This window comes from Pelodiscus sinensis, chromosome 16 (assembly GCF_049634645.1).
Source record: "Pelodiscus sinensis isolate JC-2024 chromosome 16, ASM4963464v1, whole genome shotgun sequence".
In the NCBI taxonomy this organism is placed as follows: domain Eukaryota; kingdom Metazoa; phylum Chordata; order Testudines; family Trionychidae; genus Pelodiscus; species Pelodiscus sinensis.
In genome coordinates this window covers 41,293,867-41,316,890 of record NC_134726.1, presented here as the reverse complement: position 1 = coordinate 41,316,890, position 23,024 = coordinate 41,293,867, and the positions used below count along the sequence as shown (strand labels likewise).

The window sequence follows — 23,024 nt, the reverse complement described above, 5'->3', positions numbered from 1 at the left end:
TATCTGTGCTTTTCACCATCAACTTCCTTCTCATGACAAAACCTAAATCCTGTAGTACAGAATCTCTCAAATGGAGGTCTGCAAAGGTACTCCGGGGGTCCATCAGCCCACTGATCTTCTCTTCCCACTCCCTCCTGGGGCCTCCTCCATGCCAGGAAACAGCTGGTCTGTGGTATGCAGGAGATTGCCAACCGTCCTGGTTTCCTGGGAGTCTTCCAGAATCAGGCTGTCTCTCCTGGAGGACACTGAAGCTTTGGGGAAGAGGTGATGTGGGTGCGGCCTAGACTAAACAGGCAGGGGTGTTAGGCAATGTTTGGTAGAAGAGTTTCCATCTGTGAGCGGAGTGAATTTTGTGTGGTGCACCAAAATTGACATCACATGCACTTGTTCAGATGTGTGCTACCAGAACAGCCATAATGGGTCAGACCAAAGGTCAATCTAGCTCAGTATCTTCCAAGAGCGGCCAATGCCAGGTGCCCCAGAGGGAGTGAACAGAACAGGGAATCATCATGTGATCCCTCTCCTGTCATCCATTTCCAACCGCTGAAAACAGAGGCTAGGGACACCATTCCTACCCATCCTGGCTAACAGCCATTGATGGACCTAACCTCCATGAATCTAGCTAGTTCTTTTTTGAACCCTGTTAAAGTCTTGGTCTTCACAACATCCTCTAGCAATGAGTTCCACAGGTTGACTATGCACTGCGTGAAGGAAAACTTCCTTTGGTTTGTTTTAAACCAGTTACCTATTAATGTCATTTGGTGATCCTTAGTCCCTATATTATGGGAACAAGTAAATAATCTGTACACAGTATTCAAAATGTGGGCATCCCATGGTTTTATACAGAGGCAATATGATAGTCCCTGTCTTATTCTTTATGCATTCTTTAATGATTCCTAACATTTTGTTTGTTTTTTCGACTGCACACTGAATGGATGTTTATTACATATAAATATATTTATTTATATTTAAATTGTTAGAGAAGGAAAAAATATTAAAGAAGGGATAATTAACAAGGTGCAGGAGCCTGCACACACACACCTTGAAAACCACCAAGCTTGGCTCCTACTCTCACTCCCACCGAGCCTTATTCCCATCATTCCTGCATCCATGGGCTCCCTGACCTCTGCACCCCCATCCTGTGCTTCCTTTATCACTACCCCTGCATTGTGCCCCTTTTGCCCCATCTTCTGCACAGTGCCCCCTTCAACCCAACCCCTGCACTTTCCTCCCAGCCCAATCCAGTCAAAAAAGTGTAGTAATTTATAAAGCATACAAAAATTAATGCACCATCCCTCACCATTGACTCTAAAAGCTCATTCTGCAGTTGCAAGTAAATGACATTCAGAAAATGAATTTAGGGATATCACCAGAAAATTTCAGCCAGTTCTTTTTCTTCAGTTCACATTACTACACAGTACATAATCTAATTATTGATTATATTCCTTATAGCATCTGCATGCTTTAGATTCCCCTGTGAATCACAGAAAAGTCCCTTTAATATGTCATCATCAACTGCATGTTGATTTAGCAACAGTATACAATACAGCCTCTCTCCGAGTTACGTATGAGTTACGGACCAAACACTTGGCTGAAACTCGATCCGTTTGTAACTCGGACCTCATTGAGTTACACGCGACCGCACTGTTCATAAGCGCGGGTCGCGTTCATAACTCGGGGACCGCCTTTACGACCGCTCCATGGGAGCTTTGGTTGTAAATGCGAATGGTCGTAACTTGACCGTTCGCAACTCGGGGAGCGGTTGTAATCAATATTCATTAAGAAATTTTTAGTTGCCTATACACTCACAGAGAGAGACTGAGATTGAGATTCTGTATTTGTGCATTTGGTTTTTCTTCCTTGGGTGTAGCACCTTACATTTGTCCTTGCTGAATTTCTGATATACCTCAATTCTCTAATTTATCAAGATCCCTTTGAATTTTAGTTCTATCCTTCAGTTTTTGCAACCCCACCTCCAGCTACTTTTGTATCACCTGCAAATTTGATTAATATGCTCTCATTCGTACATGCAGGGTCATTACTAAAGATAGTAAACACCACAAGCCCCAGAATAAACCCCTGTGGAACTCTGCTAGAGACATCCTTCCAATCTGACATTGTCCCATTAATAGCTATTTTTTCCAAACACTAATTTAGCAGTTGCCTTCAGGTAGCATATACAGTTATCTGAGGCAGTACAGTCATCTTATTCCCTATGGTAACTTGTGGCAAACATTGATTTTTTTTAAATGGGGAACACTGTAAAAGAGACAAGACATGTCTTCTCCACCAAGAGAGGCAAATGACATGAGGATATCAACAGAAAACTCTGCTTGCTACCTAACTAGAGATTCATGCAAGCGGTTTGTTAAGTAAATTGGTATCTCATCAAATTGAATGAAACAAAGCACCTCCTTCTATGGCAGGGGTTCCCAACCTTTTTCAGTCCCCGTATCCCCTTGGCTTTTAGTAAACCTTCCCATACCCCCTCTTCAATATGAAAGGAAATAAATTCTAGACTCTAGAATCCCCAACTTTTTTCACTAACACTACTACTTTTGGAATATTTCAATTAGGATAATCTAGTTATTTACCAAATACTCCCTGTACCCCCTTGACAAGCTTCTCGTACCTCCTGGGGGTACACGTACCCCAGGTTGGGAACCCCTGTTCTATGGGAATGACTGAACTTATGATGGTTTGCTGAGTTGGCTCTTTCTCCTAGAGGCTCTATGTTGTGTTCCAGAACCTCAACTTTCATTAAAAGCACTCTAGCCTTAATTTTGCAAAGATACCCCTCAAAAATAAACTACAGAATGAACCTCCCTGCTCTGGCACCCTTGGGACCTAAGTGGTCCTGGGCCAGGGAATTTGCCAGTCCAGGGGAGGTCAATGAGCCCACGTTTCCACACGTCGTCCTGGCTGCCTGCTGCTGCCTAGGGCTCTACTCTCCCCATGGCGGAGGGAGACACTGCTACCCCTAATCCTCCCATGGCTCTGCTGTCACCCAGGGCTCTGTTTTTCCCCCCCAGGATCTGATTTTATCTGGGAGGGCTCCGCGCTCTGCCCAGTCACCCCACTGCTGACAGGGTTTCTCTTCAGCAGTCCTCACTCCTGTGCCCAGAGCTCTGCATTCCGCACAATAGCCCTGCTGTCGCCAGGGGCTCCTCCCCAGTGGCTCTGTGCTCCGTCCAGTAGCCCCACTGCCAGCAGGGGCTCTCCCACAGCCTGGGGCTCCCACACTCCACCTGGGCCATTTGATGACTGCACCCCAGCTGGGACCATGGTGCTATTTTTAGTATTGTGGTCCCAGCCCCAGCTACTCCTGTGGGTGTGGCCATGTGGCTGCCCTGTGTGCCAGGACTGCAGCCGGGGCTGTGGTGCTATTTTTAGTAGACTCCAGCTCCAGCAGCCACTATGTGGGCCACATGGTGGCTAACTCGCTGCTCCTGGGATGTGGCATCCATCCTCCTGCTGGGGCCGCAGCCACGCAGCTGTGCTGAGAACGTGAGGGCAATTGAAATTTTTGGTGCGCACCCATGCAGACGCGCATTTTAGAGGGAACCCTGGTGTTGGGGATCCAAGAAAAAAAAATAAATAAAAATGGGGGTCATCAGGCTGCTGAAGCTTGAGAATCGCTGCTGTATAATCACTATGTCTGCAGACCCCAGAACTCATAAGCAATCCAATAAGCTAGTGCTCACACATGGAGCAACATTGGCCAATAAGGAATGTATTTCGATTAAAAAAAAGACAAGAGATGCTTAAGCAAATTTTCTTTAAAGTGTAAGATATTTTCAATACTATTTTACCTCTTTTAAAATACTTAAGCTAAGTCCTTAAAATTCTCTATAGATACAAAGACTACTTACCTTTTACAGGCAGATTTTTCTGTCAACAATTCCGGAGAAACGTATTGTGCTGTTCCAACAAATGAGTTTGCCCGTGCTGGGAGAAAAGGGAAAGATGTAAGTCAAGTCTTCATTAGAGTAACTAACATTAAATCTACAGGCAGTCCCCGGGTTACGTACAAGATAGGGACTGTAGGTTTGTTCTTAAGTTGAATTTGTATGTAAGTCGGAACTGGTACATATTGTAGGGGAAACTCTAGCCAAACATTTCTCCAGAGCTCAGTTTTATTCTCCCACACCTCACTTCCCTCAGTCCTTTATTCTCAAGCTGAGGAGTCTGCTGAGAAAAGCCGCTCCACGTCTCCCTGGTCTGCTGGGGGGAAGCAGCTAGTGCGGGGTTGCCTCACCCCGTTTGTAAGTAGGGATCCGATGTAAGTCGGATCCATGTAACCCGGGGACTGCCTGTATTGAACAGTATGCAACGTAATCACAGGAACTCACCGAAGTTCTGTGTTCATGAACTATACCTGTTTTTTGGATGTGCAGTTACAAAAAATTTTCCTTCCATTTTTATTCTTAACAGAGGGCAGGCAAGTAAGCATTCTGACTGGCGAATACATTTTAACTGCTATAGAACATTATCACAACTTATTTCATCTGTAACTCCATCTCTTTAAAAGGAGCCCTTTCACCTGACGTTCTCTTACTTTGTGTTCCCTGCCTCTTCCCAGTGCCTGGAACTTCACAAACCATACTCCTGATGCCCAGCACAGTATAAATCACTCCTGCTGGGCTCCTCTCATGTGTCATCTTGTGCCACAACTAATCCCTTATTTCACTTGTAGCACATGCATCACTCAGCAGAAGAGAAACCTGTGGATGTAAGACAATACTGTCTGGTGTCACTCGAAGGGATATATTGTGGTAGTAACAGACTGTCAAGATTTGTATTAAGGAAGATAAAGTGCTACAGGGAGCAAGGAACCCTATTCCATTTACATTTAGCAACTCATACAGTACTGTACTTTGAAGAATCTTGGCCCTGAACACACAAACCCCTTTTCTGCTCCCCCCTCTCTGAGGAGTCCTGAACAAGCCATAAGCATAAATTTAAATAGTTACTCTAAATTCTTCCTTAGACCAGTGCCTTGTTGTGGTTAGCACAGAACTGGGCAAAATAAAGCCCATAGGTCAGATGTGGCCTGCCAATCAAATGGATCCAGCCCACGAGTACAGCAGGAGCCTCAGTCATGCTCCCTGCCTGCCCCAGCCCTGCAAGCTGCTCAGAGCGGCCAGCCATAGGGCCCTGTTTATGAACAGCTGTTAGCCTGGGGAGGGAAAGGCTTCATGCCCTGTCTGCACCCTCAGCACAATCTTGTAGCTCCCATTGACAGGTTTCTGAGCACACAACCTTCATCCCAGATTCTGCACCTCCTCATTTAATATCATAGAAGAACGTAGCCCTTGGCTACTTACCAAATTCTTTGGAGTGGCCTTCATCACAAATTATTGCTCACCCCTGGGTTAGTACAACAACTAGGACCCTACCAAATTCAAGGTCCATTCTAATCAATTTCAAGGTCATAAGATTTTAAAAATCATACATTTAATGATTTCTGCAATTTAAAGCTGAAATTTCATCATGTTATTATTGTAGAGGTCCTGACCAAAAAGGATTTGTAAGAGGGACACAATGCTACTGGAGGGTACAGTACTGTTACCTATACTTCTGTGCTGCTGTTGATGGTACACTGCCTTCAAATCTGGGCAGCTGGAGAACAGTGGCTGCTGCCCAGAAGGCAGAGCTGCTGCCAGCCGCAGCACAGAAATAAGGATGGCACAGTTTGATATTACCACCTTTGCATCTGGGCTGCTGCCTGCAGAGCTGGGCCCTCATCAGCAACTGTTGCACTCTGGCCATTCAGCTCTGAAGTAAGGGTGGCCTGGTATGGTAATGCCATTTTTACTTCTGTGCTGCTGCTGATAGGGCGCTGACTTCAGAGCCAAGCACCTGACCAATAGCCACCACTCTCCATCTGCCCAGCTCTGAACGCAGTACAGACGGAAGGGTGGCAATACCCTACAATAACCTTATGACCCTCCCACAATTCCCTCTTTTGGGTAAGGGCCCCCAATTTACGAAATGCTGGGCTCCCCTGTGAAGGCTGTATAGCATAGGATAAAAGCACACAGAAGACCACATTTCATGGGAGGAAAACAGATTTCACAGTCCATTTTCACGGCCATGAATTGGGTAGGGCCCTAACTATGTTCTATGTTCCTTTGCCTACATGAAGCATGTATACTGCATAAAAAGCCACGTGGGGGCTGTATGTTCACTTTATGCTATTTTTACTTTTCTCTCTATTGAAAAACAAAGCAAATCAACAAGGTGTTAAAATGCACAGCAGTTTGAAGATTACCATTAAAGATGGTCATTTATTAAAAACTTTTATCCAAGTCTTTTTGTTGATAAACTGTATAGTCTGTATAAACTATATAGTCAATTCCTTCACCAAGTTTTAGTTCATTGTGAAATGCATTCAAGAAGTCAAATAACAAATGTCACGTTTTACATCAGAGGCTCATGCAACTGCACATCCTCTAATGTGATAAACATGATCAAGTGCCAGCAATGCCCCTCAGTCATGTATATTAGCCAAACTGGACAGTCTCTATGATAAAGGATAAATGGACACAAATCAGATATTAGAAATGGTAACACACAAAAACCTGTAGAAGCACATTTTAACCCAACGGTTCCCAACCGCTGGTCGGCAGACTGGTGCCAGACTGCGGCACACTGCCAGGCCACGCCCATGCTGGCTGCTCCAGGACCAGGGCTGGAGTATACCTTGGGCTCGTGGCTGGCAGCTGCTGGAGCTGAAGCCGGCTGTTCGCAGTGGCTTTTCCTCCCTGAACCGCCTCATGCCCAGGAAAGCTCATGATGCCATCTACATGTTTTGTTAGCCTTTAAAGTGCTACTGGACTAGTGGTCACCAACCAGTAGATTGGGATCTACTGGTAGATCTTGGAGCTTCTGACAGGTGATCCTGACTGGTTTAAGAGGCTAGCAAGTGCCGGCACTTCAGCTGCCCCTCTATCCTTGTGCTGCGCATCTCCTGCCCTCTGTCTTGGAGCTGCCTCCCCCCACTCCTGGTAGCCTCCTGCTTGCTGTGCAGGGCAGGGGAGGGAGAAGCAAAGCACTGGTGTCAAGGTGCCCCCTCTCCCACCCTGTATCCCATCTCCACAGAGCAGGGCGGTGGGCGCAACAGGACATCAGAGGGAGTTTACTCGCTACTTTTGGGAGTGATGCAGGGCCAGGGGAGGGATGAGCCTGCCTTAGCCCCACTGCACCACCATCCAGGAGCTACTTGAGGTAATCAGTGCCCTGTCAGAGCCCATGTCCTGAAACCCCACCACAGTAATGAACCCCCTCCTGCACCCCAAGTTCATGCCCTAGCCCTGAGCACCCCTGCATCCAAACACCCTCCCAGAGCCTGCCCCCAGAACCCCATCTGGCACCCCAACTGCCTGCCCCAAGATCAGATCAGAGCCCCTCTCGCACTCCAGTTCCCTTAATCCTAGACCAGAGCCTGCACCCCAAACCTCTGCCCCAGCCTGGTGAAAGGGAGGGAGGATGGAGTGAGCAGGAGGCGGAAGGCTGAGAGAAGGGGCACAAAGGGGGGAGGCCAGGCAAGGGTATTTGGGTATGAGGTAGATCTTGGGTTGCACTTAAATTCAAAAAGTGATCTCATGCTTAAAAAGGCTGGAGACCACTGTCCTAGACTATTTGTTGTTTTTTAAGTTTTTCCTGTTACAGACTAACTCGTACCCCTTTGAGCCATTTAAAAATTGGTCAGTGTTTGAATATTTCAGAGTTAGTGTGGTCTAGGAAGGCCTGTAACACTGGCAAGGGCCTAGCCAGACCTGCACAATTTTCCTTGCTAACTTATAGGCCTGTTTTTCTCTTTGCATGGGGCCCACTTTTCCCTCTATGCTGTTTGCACGAAAGATACAAGTGAGGCCTGTTTCTCCCTCCCTGCTGCATGTAGAAAGATAGTGAAGCACATATTTTCCCTCCCTGCTATTAATGAGATAGATTGAAGCATTGTTACACTAGGCTGCAACTTGATAAAAGCACTCATTGTTAACTGTGCCTCATTGTATCCCCTGCCTGTTCTCACTCACTGTAAAACTTATCAGGGTCAGAGCTTCATTCCCCCTAAGTTGCTGATTATAACATTTTGTAATGCTGATTGAACTAAAAACCAGTAAACAACAAACAGGGGTGGGTATAATTGTATTAATCACCTGCTTATTAATATTCATTGTATGGGAGTTAACCTTACTAAATAAGGGTTTATGGAAAGTAATAATCAGGGCTCGACAAATCTGCTTATCTACTCGCCACGGGCGAGTAGATTTCAATAAGTTGCCCCGTTTACCAGTGGTTTGCGCACACACAGTGCGGGTCTCGCACATGTGCAGTGCGGGGCTGGCGAGTGGTTTTCGCCGCAGTTTGTTGAGCCCTGGTAATAACAGATGTGTGAATGGACATACTAAAAGGTCTAAAGGAGTATAACTAGCGCCAAATCTTTGCCACTTGGAATGGTATTTTGGGGGTCTCAGGCAAATGTGTGTGGATGTGGTGGCGTAAGCACTCCCCATCACTGGGGTGATCACCTTCTGGGGTGCAGACGTCGCCGCCTCAGACACAAAGGGGTTGGCTGTTGTCATAATCCGGAACACTCCACCAGTCTCTGGGTAACCCCGAGTCCATAAGTGGCCTGGCTCACAGACAGCGTGGCCCAATGGCCAGAGTCAATATACAGGCAGTCCCCGACTTACGCGGATCCGACTTACGTCGGATCCGCACTTACGAACGGAGCTTTCTCGCCCCGGAAATCGGGGCGAGAAAGCCCCGTTCGTAAGCTGCTCCGGTGCCCCTGGTCTGCTGGAGACCGTCTCCAGCAGACCAGGGGCACCGGGCGGGTTCCCGCGCTTCTGAGGCTTTGCCAGAGCAAAGCCTCAGAAGCGCGGGAACCGCTGCTGCTGCCCCTTGAGACCTGGTGCCTGTGGTCTGCTGGGGACGGTCCCCAGCAGACCACAGGCACCCTGACTGAAGCCGCAGCCGCGGGGGGTCCCGCGCCTCTGAGGCTTTGCCAGAGCAAAGCCTCAGAGGCGCGGGACCCCCCGCGGCTGCCGCTCCAGTCTGGGTGCCTGTGGTCTGCTGGGGACGGTCCCCAGCAGACCACAGGCACCCTGACTGAAGCCGCAGCCGCGGGGGGTCCCGCGCCTCTGAGGCTTTGCCAGAGCAAAGCCTCAGAGGCGCGGGGAACCGCCGCTGCTGCCGCTCCAGTCCGGGTGCCTGTGGTCTGCTGGGGACGGTCCCCAGCAGACCACAGGCACCCTGACTGAAGCCGCAGCCGCGGGGGGGTCCCGCGCCTCTGAGGCTTTGCCAGAGCAAAGCCTCAGAGGCGCGGGGAACCGCCGCTGCTGCCGCTTCAGTCAAAGCGGCAGCAGCGGCGGTTCCCCGCGCCTCTGAGGCTTTGCTCTGGCAAAGCCTCAGAGGCGCGGGACCCCCCCGCGGCTGCGGCTTCAGTCAGGGTGCCTGTGGTCTGCTGGGGACCGTCCCCAGCAGACCACAGGCACCCGGACTGGAGCGGCAGCAGCGGCGGTTCCCCGCGCCTCTGAGGCTTTGCTCTGGCAAAGCCTCAGAGGCGCGGGACCCCCCGCGGCTGCGGCTTCAGTCCGGGTGCCTGTGGTCTGCTGGGGGCCGTCCCCAGCAGACCACAGGCACCCAGACTGAAGCCGCAGCCATGGCGGGGTCCCTGCCTCTGAGGCTTTGCCAGAGCAAAGCCTCAGAGGCGCGGCACCCCGCTGCCGCTGCGGCTCTGCTCCCAGTGTCCCTGGTCTGCTGGGGGGGGGGGGGGGGGGGGGGGGGGGGGAGGCGCAGCTAGTGTGCTCCCCCCCCCCCCAGCAGACCAGGCTTTTGTTTTGGACTCTGGGGCAGAGCAGCTGGGGCGCTGCCGATTGGTCCTGCAGCGCCCGTGGGCACTACTGGACCAACCCGGCAGCACCGCAGCTGCTCTGCCCCAGGTCCTGATTCAGCCGCTGCTGGTCAGTTTCAGCAGCGGCTGAATGAGGACGTCTGGGGCAGAGCAGATGGGGTGCTGCTGGGTTTGTCCAGTAGCACCCCAGCTGCTCTGCCCCAGGCGTCCCCAAGTCAGCTTCTGCTGAAACTGACCAGCGCTGACTACAGGAAGCCTGAGGCAGAGTTGCTCTGCCCCGGGCTTCCTGGAATCAGCTGCTGATCAGTTTCAGCAGCAGCTGACTTGGGGACGCCTGGGGTTCTTAAGTTGATTCTGTATGTAAGTCAGAACTGGCGGTCAGTTTCAGCAGTGTCTGAATCTGGACGCCAGTTCCGACTTACATACAGATTCAACTTAAGAACAAACCTACAGTCCCTATCTTGTACGTAACCCGGGGATTGCCTGTATAAATGCTTCAGTTCAAGGCAGTATGGCTTATTAGCCAGAGTCAGTAAATGGTAGCCCTCAGTTCAGGATAGTATGGTTTACGAGCCACAGTCAGTAAATGGTAGCCCTCAGTGCAGGGTAGTATGTCTTACTGGTTAGTCTCAATAAATAGCCCACAGTCCAGGGCAATATGGCCTACTGGCTAGAGTCAATAAATAGCCCTTAGTTCAGGGCAGTATGGCCTACTGGCCAGTGTCAATACTGTTGAGGCCAACGCCGTGGTAGGGGGACCCAGGCCCACCCTGCTCCACTGGGTCCCAACCCAGGGCCCTACGAGTAGCAATGTAGTCTGCCGCTCCCGTGACGGGGAATCCAGCCAAAACACGCCGAGGATATCTGGGTGGGAGAGGCTGCTCCTGCACCCTCCCTGGGTTACTTCCTACCACTTTGTTTGGATCAATGTCCCACATGGCAACTGGGTCTTCTGGCTCTCCGGCAGCTGCTTCTCCCTGGGACTCCACAGGGGTTGCGTTACGGCTGTCTCCTGGGTCTCCAGTTCTCGCCGCCAGGGTGGCTGGCAGCAGCAGTTTAGGAGCTCCGGCAGGAGGTTCATCATCTTCGCTGGTCAGCCCAGACTGAGCTGCTCTGCTGCCTTTTCTACTGTTCCAGCACTTCAAGCATGCCCAGTCTGGGTGAAAGGGGTGGGACTTCCTCTGCCCCAGAGTGTGAGCCGCCACCCCCCCAGTGTGGGGAATGCACTCTCTGTCACAGTGGGCAATAAAGTGGTCCACTGATGCCATCCTCTCTCAAGTCTCCTTCCAACAACCGGTACTTCTTTCCCCTCCCGGCTCCCTTCTTTTTCCTGTTATAAATTCTGAGTGTCCCCCTTTTTTCTCCACTCAAGCTCATCTGAAGAAGACGATTTTGCCCACAAAAGCTCATGACATTATATATTTTTGTTAGTCTTTCATATGCCACAGGATTACTTGTCGTGTAAAAAAAATATAGTACAGGAAAAAAGTTCTATATACAAGTGTGGTGGGGCAACTGCCTCACACTGGTTGTAAGGGGTTAAAGCAGGCTGGAGGGAGCCTGTGCAGAGCCCTGGCCAATCAGAGACATGCTTTTAAGAAACAAACCAGAGGGCAGCTTGCATATAAGGAGCTGCCCATCAGACACACACAGGAAGGTTAGAGCAATGCTTGGCAGGCTAAGGGGAGCTAGAGATAAAGACTCCAGACTGGTCAATGCTAGGCTGCAGGCCTTGTAACAAGGGCAAGTAGATGCAGAGGAAGTGGTCGAGGGAACTAGAGGCAGTAAAGGGGAGTAGAGGAGGGCAGGACAAGGCTGCCACCAGAGGGTCCCTAGGTTGGGACCCAGAGTAGTGGGCGGGCTCAGGTCCCCTCCTTACACCCACCATACCTTGCCACCAAGGTGTGGCCCAGACAGACTGTGGCTTGCCCGAGATAGAGGGGCCAGTCTTTAGGACAACAGTTGGCTGCAGTGGCAGGTGTGTCTAGTAATGGGAAAGGAAACTGCCTCTAGCAAAGGGAAAGAGGCTGTATGGAGGGTCACAGCAAGCCTCTGAGGCAAACACTAACCACCAGAAGTGCAGGGCTCTTGAGGCACAGCCAGAGCATTGCCACTTGTGTGCCCGCACAGGCGCACACAGACATGCTAGCCACCATATCTTCAACATTTCCCTGTGCGAAATGTGTAAAACACTACAGCACATCACGCAGACCCTGCCGTGGCATGGAAGATTGTTCCTAAACATATCACAAATTAAATCCCCAAAAGCTGGACATTTCCCAGCATGTTCTTTCAGTACTATAGTAGCCACCAGCAAAAGACAACTTAATACAAATTAAGGTCCCACACTTTTCCTGGGATGCCACCTCTTGCCTGTGCTCTTGGGGCACCAAGGTCCTTGCTAGCTGCCCAGAAAGGTGGTAGAGGAGTAAAGTGGGGAAAGGGTCTACTCTTCACTCTGAGCCCCAGCCCCTCTCAGTCCCTGTGGGTTTCTTACCCTCTCTTCCTTGAGGAGGGTCACCCTCAGTTCTTGAGTCTAGGAGAGGATGTTTCTCAGCTGAACTGGGACCAGATCTTCTGGATCTTTTTCACTTTTGGTTCTCAGCAACACTGACAAGGCCTTAATTGGTTGCAGGTGATCCAATGAACCTGTAGTAACCTTCCCTATTCTACAGAGATCCATACCTGAATTAGTCTAGGGCTTATCTCTCTCCTCTACCACTGCTCCATGGCTCTGCTGTATCCCATATCCCACCCCCCACCCCTCAACACCATGTGTTGGGCTACTTGGGACAAGAGATAGTGTTGTCGTGACAGGCCATCTACACAGCCATGTTGGCTTCTGGCTCTATGTTGCATCTAGAAGTGGAAAGATTGTAGAGAGGAGCCATCTAGTCACTTCTCCTTGTTAGTGTGCATCCACTATAGTGGACCATTGTCCATAACAAAGGTGAACTTACTGAGGCAGCGATAGTACCGTAGCGTCTCCATGGCCCATTTAACCACTAGGCATTCCTATTCTACTACGGCGTACCAATGCTCCCTACGCAAGAGCTTCCAGCTGAGGTAAAGGATTGGGCACTTCTCATCTCCCACCATCTGTGAAAGAATGTCCCCAAGTTCTACCTCTAAGGCGTCTGTTTTTAAAACATATTTGTGCTTGAAATCTAGGGCTAGGAGTGCTGTATGACTGCAAAGCACCAGCCTCAGGTCTGTGAAAACCTCTTCTGCAGCCTCAGTCCACTTAACTATCTCTGGGTCCCAAGCTATTATCAGGTTCCATCACAGGCACTGCCTTTATGGTGAAGTGAGACACGAAATTGTGACAGTACCCATGATCTCTAAGACCATTCTCTGACTTGCATCTTGTGCACTGGCCAGGGCCACTCCTATACTGCCTCCACTTTGTTCCTCTAGGGGTCCCCAGCCCCCTTCCAACTACATTCCCAAGGTATCTAGCGTTGGCTAGCCCTACTGAATGTTTGGACGGACTGGGGTGAGGTTAGCCTAAGAAAGTCTGGTACCACTTCCACTTTCCTAAGGTATCCTCCCCACTCAGGCCTATGGAATACTACACTGCCAAATATGCTGTTGCCTTTTTGGACAAAGAGCTGAAGTAATCTATTCATCAACCATTGTAGGGGCCCCATGGATCCAAAAAGGAGGACAGTATATTGGAGGGTGCAGATAAGATATTTTCTTCCTTGGTGTCCTCAGCCAGAGGGGTCTGCCAATAGCCTTTTGTGAAGTATCAGGTTTTGCCTAATTTGTACCAGCTGACAGACACATGGCATTAGGCAGGCATCCAACTGTGATACCTCATTTAATTTCCTGAAGTCATTACAGAACCTCAGGGTGCCATCAGGCATGGGGACTAAGACATTAGGGCTAGATCACTGGCTGTGGGACTGCTCAAGTTCGAGCCTCTTCCTTACTTCGTCCCTAATTTCTTCTTTTTTGGCTCTGGTATGTGATATGGTTTTATCACCATCCTTGCTCCAACATAGGTGATAATGTGATGTTGGATCAGCATAGTATATAGCTTGGTTGTGTGGAAAACATGTCTTGGTTCCACTGAATCGTCTTGATTATTTCTGTTCATTATTCTGAGGCTAGTTTGGGGGATATCCTTACCTGCTCTGTGGGCCATCTGCTCAGGGTGGAACTGGCAGTTTGGCCAGGCATGTCTCCGCATCGCGCCAGGGTTGCATTGAGTTGGCAGGGTAGATCTACTATGGCCTTCGGCAGGCTGGATGCTTCACCTTATAATTCACCTCCCCAACGGCTTTCGTGGCCTCAGAGGATCCACAGCAGGTGGCCAGGAGCTTGCTTTCTGTTGTTGGTACTTGCACCAGTCACCTGTTCTCATGGCTGGAAATTTCCGTGCTTTCACCCGACAGCTGTAATAGATTTGCTAGGCTTCTTGTGCTCTCCAGTGTTTTGTCTTCACTGTTCTGCCATTCATGGAACCTCTTGGCTCACAAGGCTGCTGTGATCTATCCAGGATCTCTGACTTCAACTTGGGGCATGCTACTGCCTCTTCTGCGGTCGTACCAGAGGAGGCCTTCTGGGACTCCCTGCACAAGAATGGGATGAGGAAGGCTGACCACTGGTCTTGGAGCCAGGCAGGCCTCCTGCAGGGCTGTCCTCTCAAAGGCCGGGAAGTATGTCTCCACATCTTCCTCCTGTGTCATTTTCTGCATACAGCAGCTGGCCCAATAGTTCACATCCCGTCATACCTGTAAGCTCAGCTCCACAAAGGCCTTTACGTAATTCACTATTTCCTGCAGCATGGCTTGATCTTGGGTGGCCTGGGTCATCAGCTGGTGATTGGTCTCTAGCTACAGCCACATGACCTCTTACTGCACAGCTGTTTGGACCCAGGTAGCCTCCTGCTGGGTGTTGGTAGCTTATACCAGAGCTTTGACCATGTCCTCCATCTTGGGGACAGGTTGGTTGTAACTCACCTTTGGTTATGTTCACAGCGTGGAAATCCCACTCCTGACATCGCGTGACAAAATGGCCAATGTTGGTATGGTAGGTCCTGCGCTTTTCTTAGTGGAGGGAGGGGACTAGGACACTACCATTTGCCCCTGCTCTTGGGGTTCTGAGGGACCCACTACTGGCCCAGAAAAATGGTAGAGAAGGGGTCTGCTCCTCAATCTGAGCCCCAGCCCCTCTCAACCCCTGCAAGTTTCTTATCCTCTTCCCTCTTGGATAGGTTTACCCTCAGGTCCTTGGATACTAGGGGAGGACACTCACTGCACTGCTGAGGCTGCGTCTCCCTTCCTCCAATTTCTGCTCTGTGAATTCTTAGCAACACAACTTCAACCGCCAGTTCTCTCTCCTTTCTTGTTCCAATCTGCCTGCCAGAAACCGGGGATTTTTATTAGATTCCTGACACTGCAGAAGGCTACCTGGGTCCAGACAGCCATGCAACATGAGGCCGTGCAGCTGCAGCAAGAGACCAATCACCTGCTGATGATCCAGGTGCTCCAATTAGCCTGTAGTAGCTTTCCCTACAGGAACCCATGCCTGAATTAGCTTAGGGCTTATATATTCCTTTCTACCACTCTCCCACTGCTGCATGGCCCTGATGTATCAAAAAAATACCAAAAGCAAGATTTCAGAAAGTTTAATATCCTGTGTTTTCAGTAATCATTAACTGCTTAAAATACCTGACAACATTTTAATTTAAGTCACTGCCATGGAAGACACATCCTAGCACACAATCAGAAAAGACAAGAGACTTTTCTGTAGAGTCAGAAGGATATACTCTTTTGTTTCCTTTCTTCATAAACTACGAAGAAATAATTAAGCTCCCTTTACTATATTTTATGCTAGATAGAAAACTGATTTATCCAAAACAAATTCTAAGTGTTCTAGATTCACAGAGTATGAACTCATCCACCTAGGCATAAGTTTTTAGAGTCAGCATTGTTTTAGGACAAGCAACAAAACCGAATTTAGACTATGGTAAAAACTTAAAACATGCGGAGTTGATGACAGTTTAACTTACATTTCAAGAGATTTGCATTTCAGGGAACTACTTTTTGTGAACAGTTCACAGGATCAGCGATGAACATTTACATACCTTGTCTACTATCTGCAGATAATACTTTTGCTGTTCCAAAGTCTGTTATTTGAATGTGCATCTCTTCATTTAGCAAAATGTTCTCTGGCTTAAGGTCCCTGAAAAAGGTGGAGTCCCAAATTTAAAATTAAACATGTGACAACCACATAAATCACATTTCAATTCTGAAGCTAATAGTATCCTTAATGAATTCTGCAAATTATAGCACTACACACACAAACCTTTGTGTATACAATTAATCCATCAAGAATTCACACAGAAAATACTATTGCAGCAATTTTGATTTGACCTATGGGAACCAACTTTCAGAGGAGAGCTAGCAGATTTCATAAAGCATACTAATTTTTCCAATCCTTTCTAAAAATTAAAAAAAAAAGTTATAATCACAAAATGGGAGGTCAGTATGCATCTCACCTGTTCAACAAAATCCACCAAGAAGACTAATACAATTGTAAATCTTAAATTTAAAGACCATACATATGCCAGATAGATATGGTAATGACAGACATGAAATTCACACTAATTTGACTATTACACAAAACATCACGGGCTCAAAAATAACCACCCCACAAAACTGAATGAATGGAACAGAGACAATAACTACACTAAGGCAATTATTGCGTAGAGAGTTATGCACAAGCTCTTTTACACATTGAATTCTATAGGCCTCTAGCTGTGATAAAAAACAAGAGCATGCCAACGAACACCTAGATGATGCAGAATGCTGTCATGGTTGTACTAAACAGTGAACATGAAAAATAGCATATAGGGTTTCACATTTATTGTGTAAATTGTATCAAATATGTCCAGTTTACAAGAAGTTTATAAAAAGACAGTTACCTGTTCTTTAACTGGTGTTCTTCGAGACGTGTTGCTCACATCCCTTCAACATAGGTATGTTTGCCTGCCACATGCACTGGTGGTGGAAATTTTTCCCTAAGCAATTCCATAGGGGCTGGGTTCCCAGCACCTCTTGGAGTAGCACGCATATGCCATGTGCAATATAAGATACTCCCCTACCCCACCTGCCTCAGTTCCTTCTTGCAGGAATTCCGACAGAGGGGAGGAGGGTGGGAAGCTGAATGGACATGAGCAATGCATCTTGAAGAACACCAGTTACAGAACAGGTAACTGTCTTTCCTTGAAAAAGCGACAAAGTCTTGCGGCACCTTATAGACTAACAGATATATTGGAGCATAAGCTTTTGTGGGCAAAGACCCACTTCGTCAGATACGTGGGTCTTTGCTCACGAAAGCTTCTGCTCCAATAAATCTGTTAGTCTATAAGGTGCCACAGGATTCCTCATTGCTTTTGCAGATTCAGACTAATATGGCTACCCTTCTGATACTTGTCTTTCCTTGGAGTACTTCCTCACGTCCATTCAATATAGCTGACTGTAAGCATTGTCTGTAGAGGAGGGTAGAAGTTAAGGATATGCAGACTGCAGTATAGGCCTGCCAAATGCATCATCCCTAGCTTACTGTGCGCTGTCATTGCCTGCAGATGCTGCTCCTGCAGCTCCCATTCATCAGTGATGGATAACATGTCTGCTTTTCCAAAAAATTTTCGGAAAAGCAGATGCGTTCCTTGGATGCAACAGAGCTCGTACCCTTGGGGTCTGCTGTGGAGACTAAGTGCGCAAGTCGACACAGCCCACATCATTGATCACACATGCAAGTAGCATTCTGTTTCTCATCATCAACGGAGCCAGAGACCTGTGAGGACACCTCGGCAGTAAATCCGGACTGCCTCCTGAATAACTGCAATAGCAAAGATCTAGCCTAAATGCAATACAGTATTATTAAAAAATCATTAAGTTCAGAGTCTTAGATGTCTGCAACACTCCAAAAAAATCTGTTAAAAGAACTTTTTTTTCTTAAGCCATTACCACCTATGTAAACTTTGTGTGAAACATAAACATGCAAATGTCCGCCTGCCGCACACCTCCCCATACAGCCTGCTTTCCCCCCCCATCCCTCCAACCCAAAGAGGACTGCAGCAAGTGAGTCAGGATAACCCAAACAAACTGCCCCTGCCTCCACGTCACTGCACAGATGCCAGCACCCCCCATACCCAACCCCCCGTCTTTCTCTCACCTACCTCATGCAGTCAGCCCCTTATCGCCCCCTTCCCAGCCCAGGAGGGTTGAAGAGCCTTCGGGATTTCTTTATTTGTCTCTCTCTCTCTCTCTCTCTCTCTCTCCCGGGCAAATGAGACTCTCCCAACTCCCCTCTGACTTCCCCCCAAGCCAATTAATTGATTACTCACTCATTCCCCCCAGCCATTTATTTCCTCCTTACTTCACCTGCTTATCTGTTCTGGGAGCTCCTCAGTTCAAGCACTTCAGCTCTGTTTTGCTGTTGCTTAGTTAGAACCCCCTTCCCCCCCCGCCGGTCAGCTGACCTCCCTGTCAGCGTGGGAGTTTTGAACCTCTGAGCAGGGCTAAGAAAACAGCAGCAGGGTCATGCAGCCATGCAGCTTAGAAAGAACTTAGGTCGACAAAAACTCGAGCCTCTCTTGGGGAGTCCAGGATGGTCCCTATGAACTCTATCCTCTATGTTAGCACTAATACTGACTTTTTCTTGTTTATCAATAGACCAAGCTGGTAGCATGACTTATGTCACTCTGGACCTTGAGTCTTGATGGACCCTTGACTGGCCAATCATCCAGGTAAGGACATACTTGCAATCTTTGATGCCTCAGATATGCAGCTACCACCAACATGCACTTGGAGAAATCCCTGGGGGCTGTGGACAGGCCAAAGGACAAGACAGCAAACTGGTAGTGGTTCTTTCCCACTACAAACTTTAGGAAGCCTCTGTGGCCTTTGAAGATCACAATATAAAAGTACTCATCATTGAGGTCAAGGGCAGCATATCAGCCTCCAGGATCCCAATCGGGAATAATGAAGGCTAGAGAGACCATGTGGAACTCAAGGTAGACCAGGAATTTGTTGAGGCTGTGCAAGTCCAATATAGGTCAGAGACCCCCTTTTGCCCTGGGAATCAGGAAATAGCAGGAGTAGAATCCCTTGTTCTCAAAGCTCAGGGGTACCCATTACACTGCTCTCACCTGGAGCAACTAGGAAATCTCCCATTCAAGGAGGTGCTTGTGAGAAGGGTCCCTGAAGAGGGATGGGGAAGGAGGGTGGGAAGGCAGTGTGGAGGTTAACTGGAGGTTGTAGCCATAGCAGATAGTGGCTAGGACACAACGCTCCGAAGTAACGTCCCTTCTTGCAGGGAAGAAAGGGTGAAGTCTGAAAGAAAACAGATTGGCAGGATCTTGGGAGTCCAGTATGCCGTCCTCAGGTACACACTCACAAGAAGCATTTGCCCTACAGTTTAGTTTGGCTGGCCGACTGCTGGCCAGACTGAGGATAGTGGTCCAGTTTTCTTTTGGAGAGCTTCGGGGAGGAATGAGCCATATCCTGGCATGGATAATGGATCTCTGATTGATGGGGGGTTTTACATTTCTTCCTTTCAGTCCACAGGACATATAGCATTGTACAGGAATCCTTAAGCCCATGCAATTTAGTGTCCATCTATTCTGCAAACAGGGCACTTGTATCAAAGGGAAGGTCCTGTATAGAGTTATGCACCTTCAGAGACAGGCCTGAATGGAGGAGCCATGCTGCTCACCACATGGAGATGGCAGATGCCATGGCATGAACCACCAAGTCCACCACATCGGATAGCACCTGCAGCGCCGTCAGGGCCACTGAAGACCTTTTGTCCATTAAGGGCCTTAACTCCCTTTGAGGCCTGTCTGGTAAGGACGATTCAAACTTAGTCCATGCCTGCCCAAGTGTTGACCTCATAGCGGGTGAACACCACCTGATGATTTGCCATCCACAGCTGAAAGCTAGCTGACGAATAAAGATTCCTGCCAAACAAGTCCAGGAGTTTAGAGTTTTTATTCTTTGGAGTGGGTGCCGGCTGGTCCTGGTGCTCCCTGTGGTTGACTGACTCCACCACAAAGGAGCAGAGTGGCAGGTGGGTATACAGGTAATCGTGATCCCATCAGGACAAAATACTTCTGTTCCACATTCATGGCTATAGATGGGATGGAGAAAGGGGTTTGGCCAGAGTGTTAGCAATCTTGGCAACCTCCTCATGTAGAGGCAAGGCCATTAGTGGATTCCACTTGCCCCAGGACTCCAAACAGCAAGTCTCAGGTCTCCTGCACCTTCTCAGCTTGGAGGCCCAAACCATTAGCACCCATCTTAGGAGGTCCTGGTGGGCTCCTGAGTCATCCAGGGACACTACTGGGGAAATGTCACTATCCCCTTATCTGGAGATGTGGAAGAAGCAGCCAAAGCTGGTTGACTTTCCTCTCGAGCGGAGGGTTGGTCTCTTGCCCCAACTGCCTGCTGTGGAGGTGCTAATGCCCCTGCATTACCCTGTTGCCCATGAAACACTGGGGGTATCGAAGGGGCTTGCAATGCTCCAGTGACCAAACGGGTAAGGTGGGGTTGGACCAGGAAACCCTAGAGAGCCTGTGGGCACCACTGCACCTGCCACTGCGACTGACGTCATGGCATGTCCTGAGACTGCATCAGCAGCACTGAGGTCGACGGTGCCGAGGGTTGCACAGACTGCTGTGCTGGAGGGATGGAAGCCAAGTCTGAGGCCACACTGCAGAACCGGACGCTTCCTGATGCCCAAGGCAAGGACCTCGTATGGCAATTGCTTCAGTACTAGGACTCCGCCACCTGAGACGTCGATGACCAGTAGCTCCTGGTGTCTCTTCGACAGCTATGGTGCTCAGCAGATCTACCCCCTGAATCCAAAGAGTGGTGTCAAAGAGGGGAGCCTCAGTGCTGTGAAAGAGACCAGGACTTGCAAGATAAGCCTCTACAACTGGACTAGCTCAGTGCCAGTGAGTATCTACGGCACGACGAACAGTGCCAAGGCTGCGGAGAGATGTCCCTACACTGCTGTGGTGAGCAGGGAGACCCACTATCTCTCTGGTTCCATTGGTGCTGGGGGATGCGCATGCCTCTGGAGGTCTGCACGCTGACACTGGTGATATGGGAGACTGAGCATCGTGCCACGGCCTCTCTCTGATGGACCTCTGGGGACTTTGAGGTGCTCTCCTCTCAGATGCTGGAGGAAATCAGGACTGGACCGAGGGCCAAATGGAGGCTTCCCTCTATGCTGCGGTCCCCCTGGTGCTGGGGTGCCAGTACCAATGTGGTCTCAATGTCCTGTGTGGCCTGAAAGGCCTCCAGCATGAAGGGAAGATGGACCTCCAGCACTGAGGAAGGCTTGGTGCCACCTGGGCCTTCTCCTGCCTGTTGGCCATCTGATCACTCTTCTTCCCCTTATCTCTACAAGGTGACTTGTCTCTCCATGGCTTCCTAGCCCCTTTCTCCGAGGCTGCAGGTGGTGAATGGCACCAAACTGTCAATGCCAGTGGCGCACTACATACCAATGTTCGATGCGAAGTCCAACCTTTGGTCTTGCAGAGCAAGCACGGACACCAGTAGAAGCGTCCAGAGCTGAATTCTCTCTGCTTCAATGGTTCTGGGCTGGAAGGACCTGCAAATTCTACACTCTTCCAAAATACATCCTTCATCCAGGCAGCAGACAGCCAGCATGCGGATTGCTGACTGGAGTAGGCCTTCGGCAGTGGTTCGCAAATGCCAGTCCGCAGCCTGCTACCAGACTGTGGACCTGTCTTCCAGGCCGCAGCAGCTCTGGGGGCCAGGGTTGGGGTACACCGCTCCTGCTGCAGCTGTTGGGAGAGGTGCATCCTGTCCTGCCTCTCAGCCAGCCAGCACTGGGCAGGGCAGGGTCTCTTCCCAGACACGGAAAAGCGCTTTGCTGTCTGGCGGGAAGGACATGCGGAGTCCAGCACAGCAGTGTTAGAGCAGCCGTGACTTCGGCAGCAGTGCTCAGCTAGCGGCTGGAAGGAAAAGCAGGGCTTGGTGAGGGTGGTGAGGCAGACATGGGGGGCTCTGGAGGCAGAGGTGCTTAATGACTTCTTTGTTTCAGTCTTCACCAAGAGGTCTGATGATGAAGGAATGCCTAACATAGTGGATACTGGTGGAAATGGGGTAGGTTTAAAAGATAAAATAAAAATAGAACAAGTTAAAAATTACTTCGAAAAGTTAAATGCCTGCAAGTCACCAGGGCCTGATGAAATGCATCCTAGAATACTCAAGGAGCTGATAGAGGAGGTATCTGAGCCTTTAGCGATCTTTCAAAAATCAAGAGATTCTAGAAGACTAGAAAAGGGCAAATCTAGTGCTCATCTATAAAAAGGGAAATAAAAACAACCCAGGAAACTACAGACCAGACAGTTTAACTTCTGTGCCAGGAAATATAATTGAGCAAGTAATTAAGGAATTAATCTGCAAATATTTGGAAGAAAATAAGGTGATAGGTAACAGCCAGCATGGATTTGTAAAGAACAAATCATGGCAGACCAATCGGAGAGCTTTCTTTGATAGGATAACAAGTCTAGTGGATAAGAAAGAAGCAGTGGACACAGTCTACCTAGACTTTAGTAAGCTGCGATGGGGCACTCTCTCTAGCCCCCACTGAGGGGCCTGGAAAGACCCCGAGTCCACAACTCCCTGCACTGTCTATCCTTTCAGAGCCAGGCTCACCAGCCTGAGGCCATAAACACAGTATTCACCCATACAGTTCAGGCTGGCCTATTAAGGCAAGGTCCACAGGCCTGATTCCATGAGCAAAGTCGCCCAAACGCAGTCTAAGGAGGGCCCTTCAAGGCTAGGCCTGAGTCCAGATGCAAAATCTTAACAAACGCCGTTGTAGGATGGCCCTTTAAGGCTGGGCCCATCGGACTGAGTCCACAAAGAGTCCACAGAGAGTTGTCTTTAAGGTAAGGCCGGCGCTGGCGGAACAAGGTTATAGCGGGGGTGCACCCTAGGTAGGGGGACCTGGGCCCACCCTACTCCACAGGGTCCCAGCCCAGGGCCCTGTGAGTGACAGGACAGCGTGCCACTCCCTTGGCGGGGAAGTCCTGCCGAAACATGCCGAAGTCCCTGGGGCGGAAAAGGTGGCTCCTGCTCCTGCTCTGGGCCACTTCCTACCTGGG

At 49.3% G+C, this 23,024-nt stretch overlaps 1 protein-coding gene across 7 annotated transcripts in view; it reads right to left on the bottom strand.

Annotated features, from left to right (window-relative positions):
- PDPK1 (3-phosphoinositide dependent protein kinase 1) overlaps positions 1–23,024 on the bottom strand; it is a 152,157-nt gene that overhangs the window by 77,375 nt on the left and 51,758 nt on the right. For all 7 annotated transcript variants that reach the window (XM_075899975.1, XM_075899974.1, XM_075899973.1 and 4 more), the window contains exons 6-7: positions 15,960–16,057; positions 3,873–3,948 (exon numbers count right to left, since the gene is read on the bottom strand). In XM_075899975.1, coding sequence (XP_075756090.1) covers positions 3,873–3,948; positions 15,960–16,057 — 174 coding nt within the window. The remainder of the gene's footprint in view (positions 1–3,872; positions 3,949–15,959; positions 16,058–23,024) is intronic.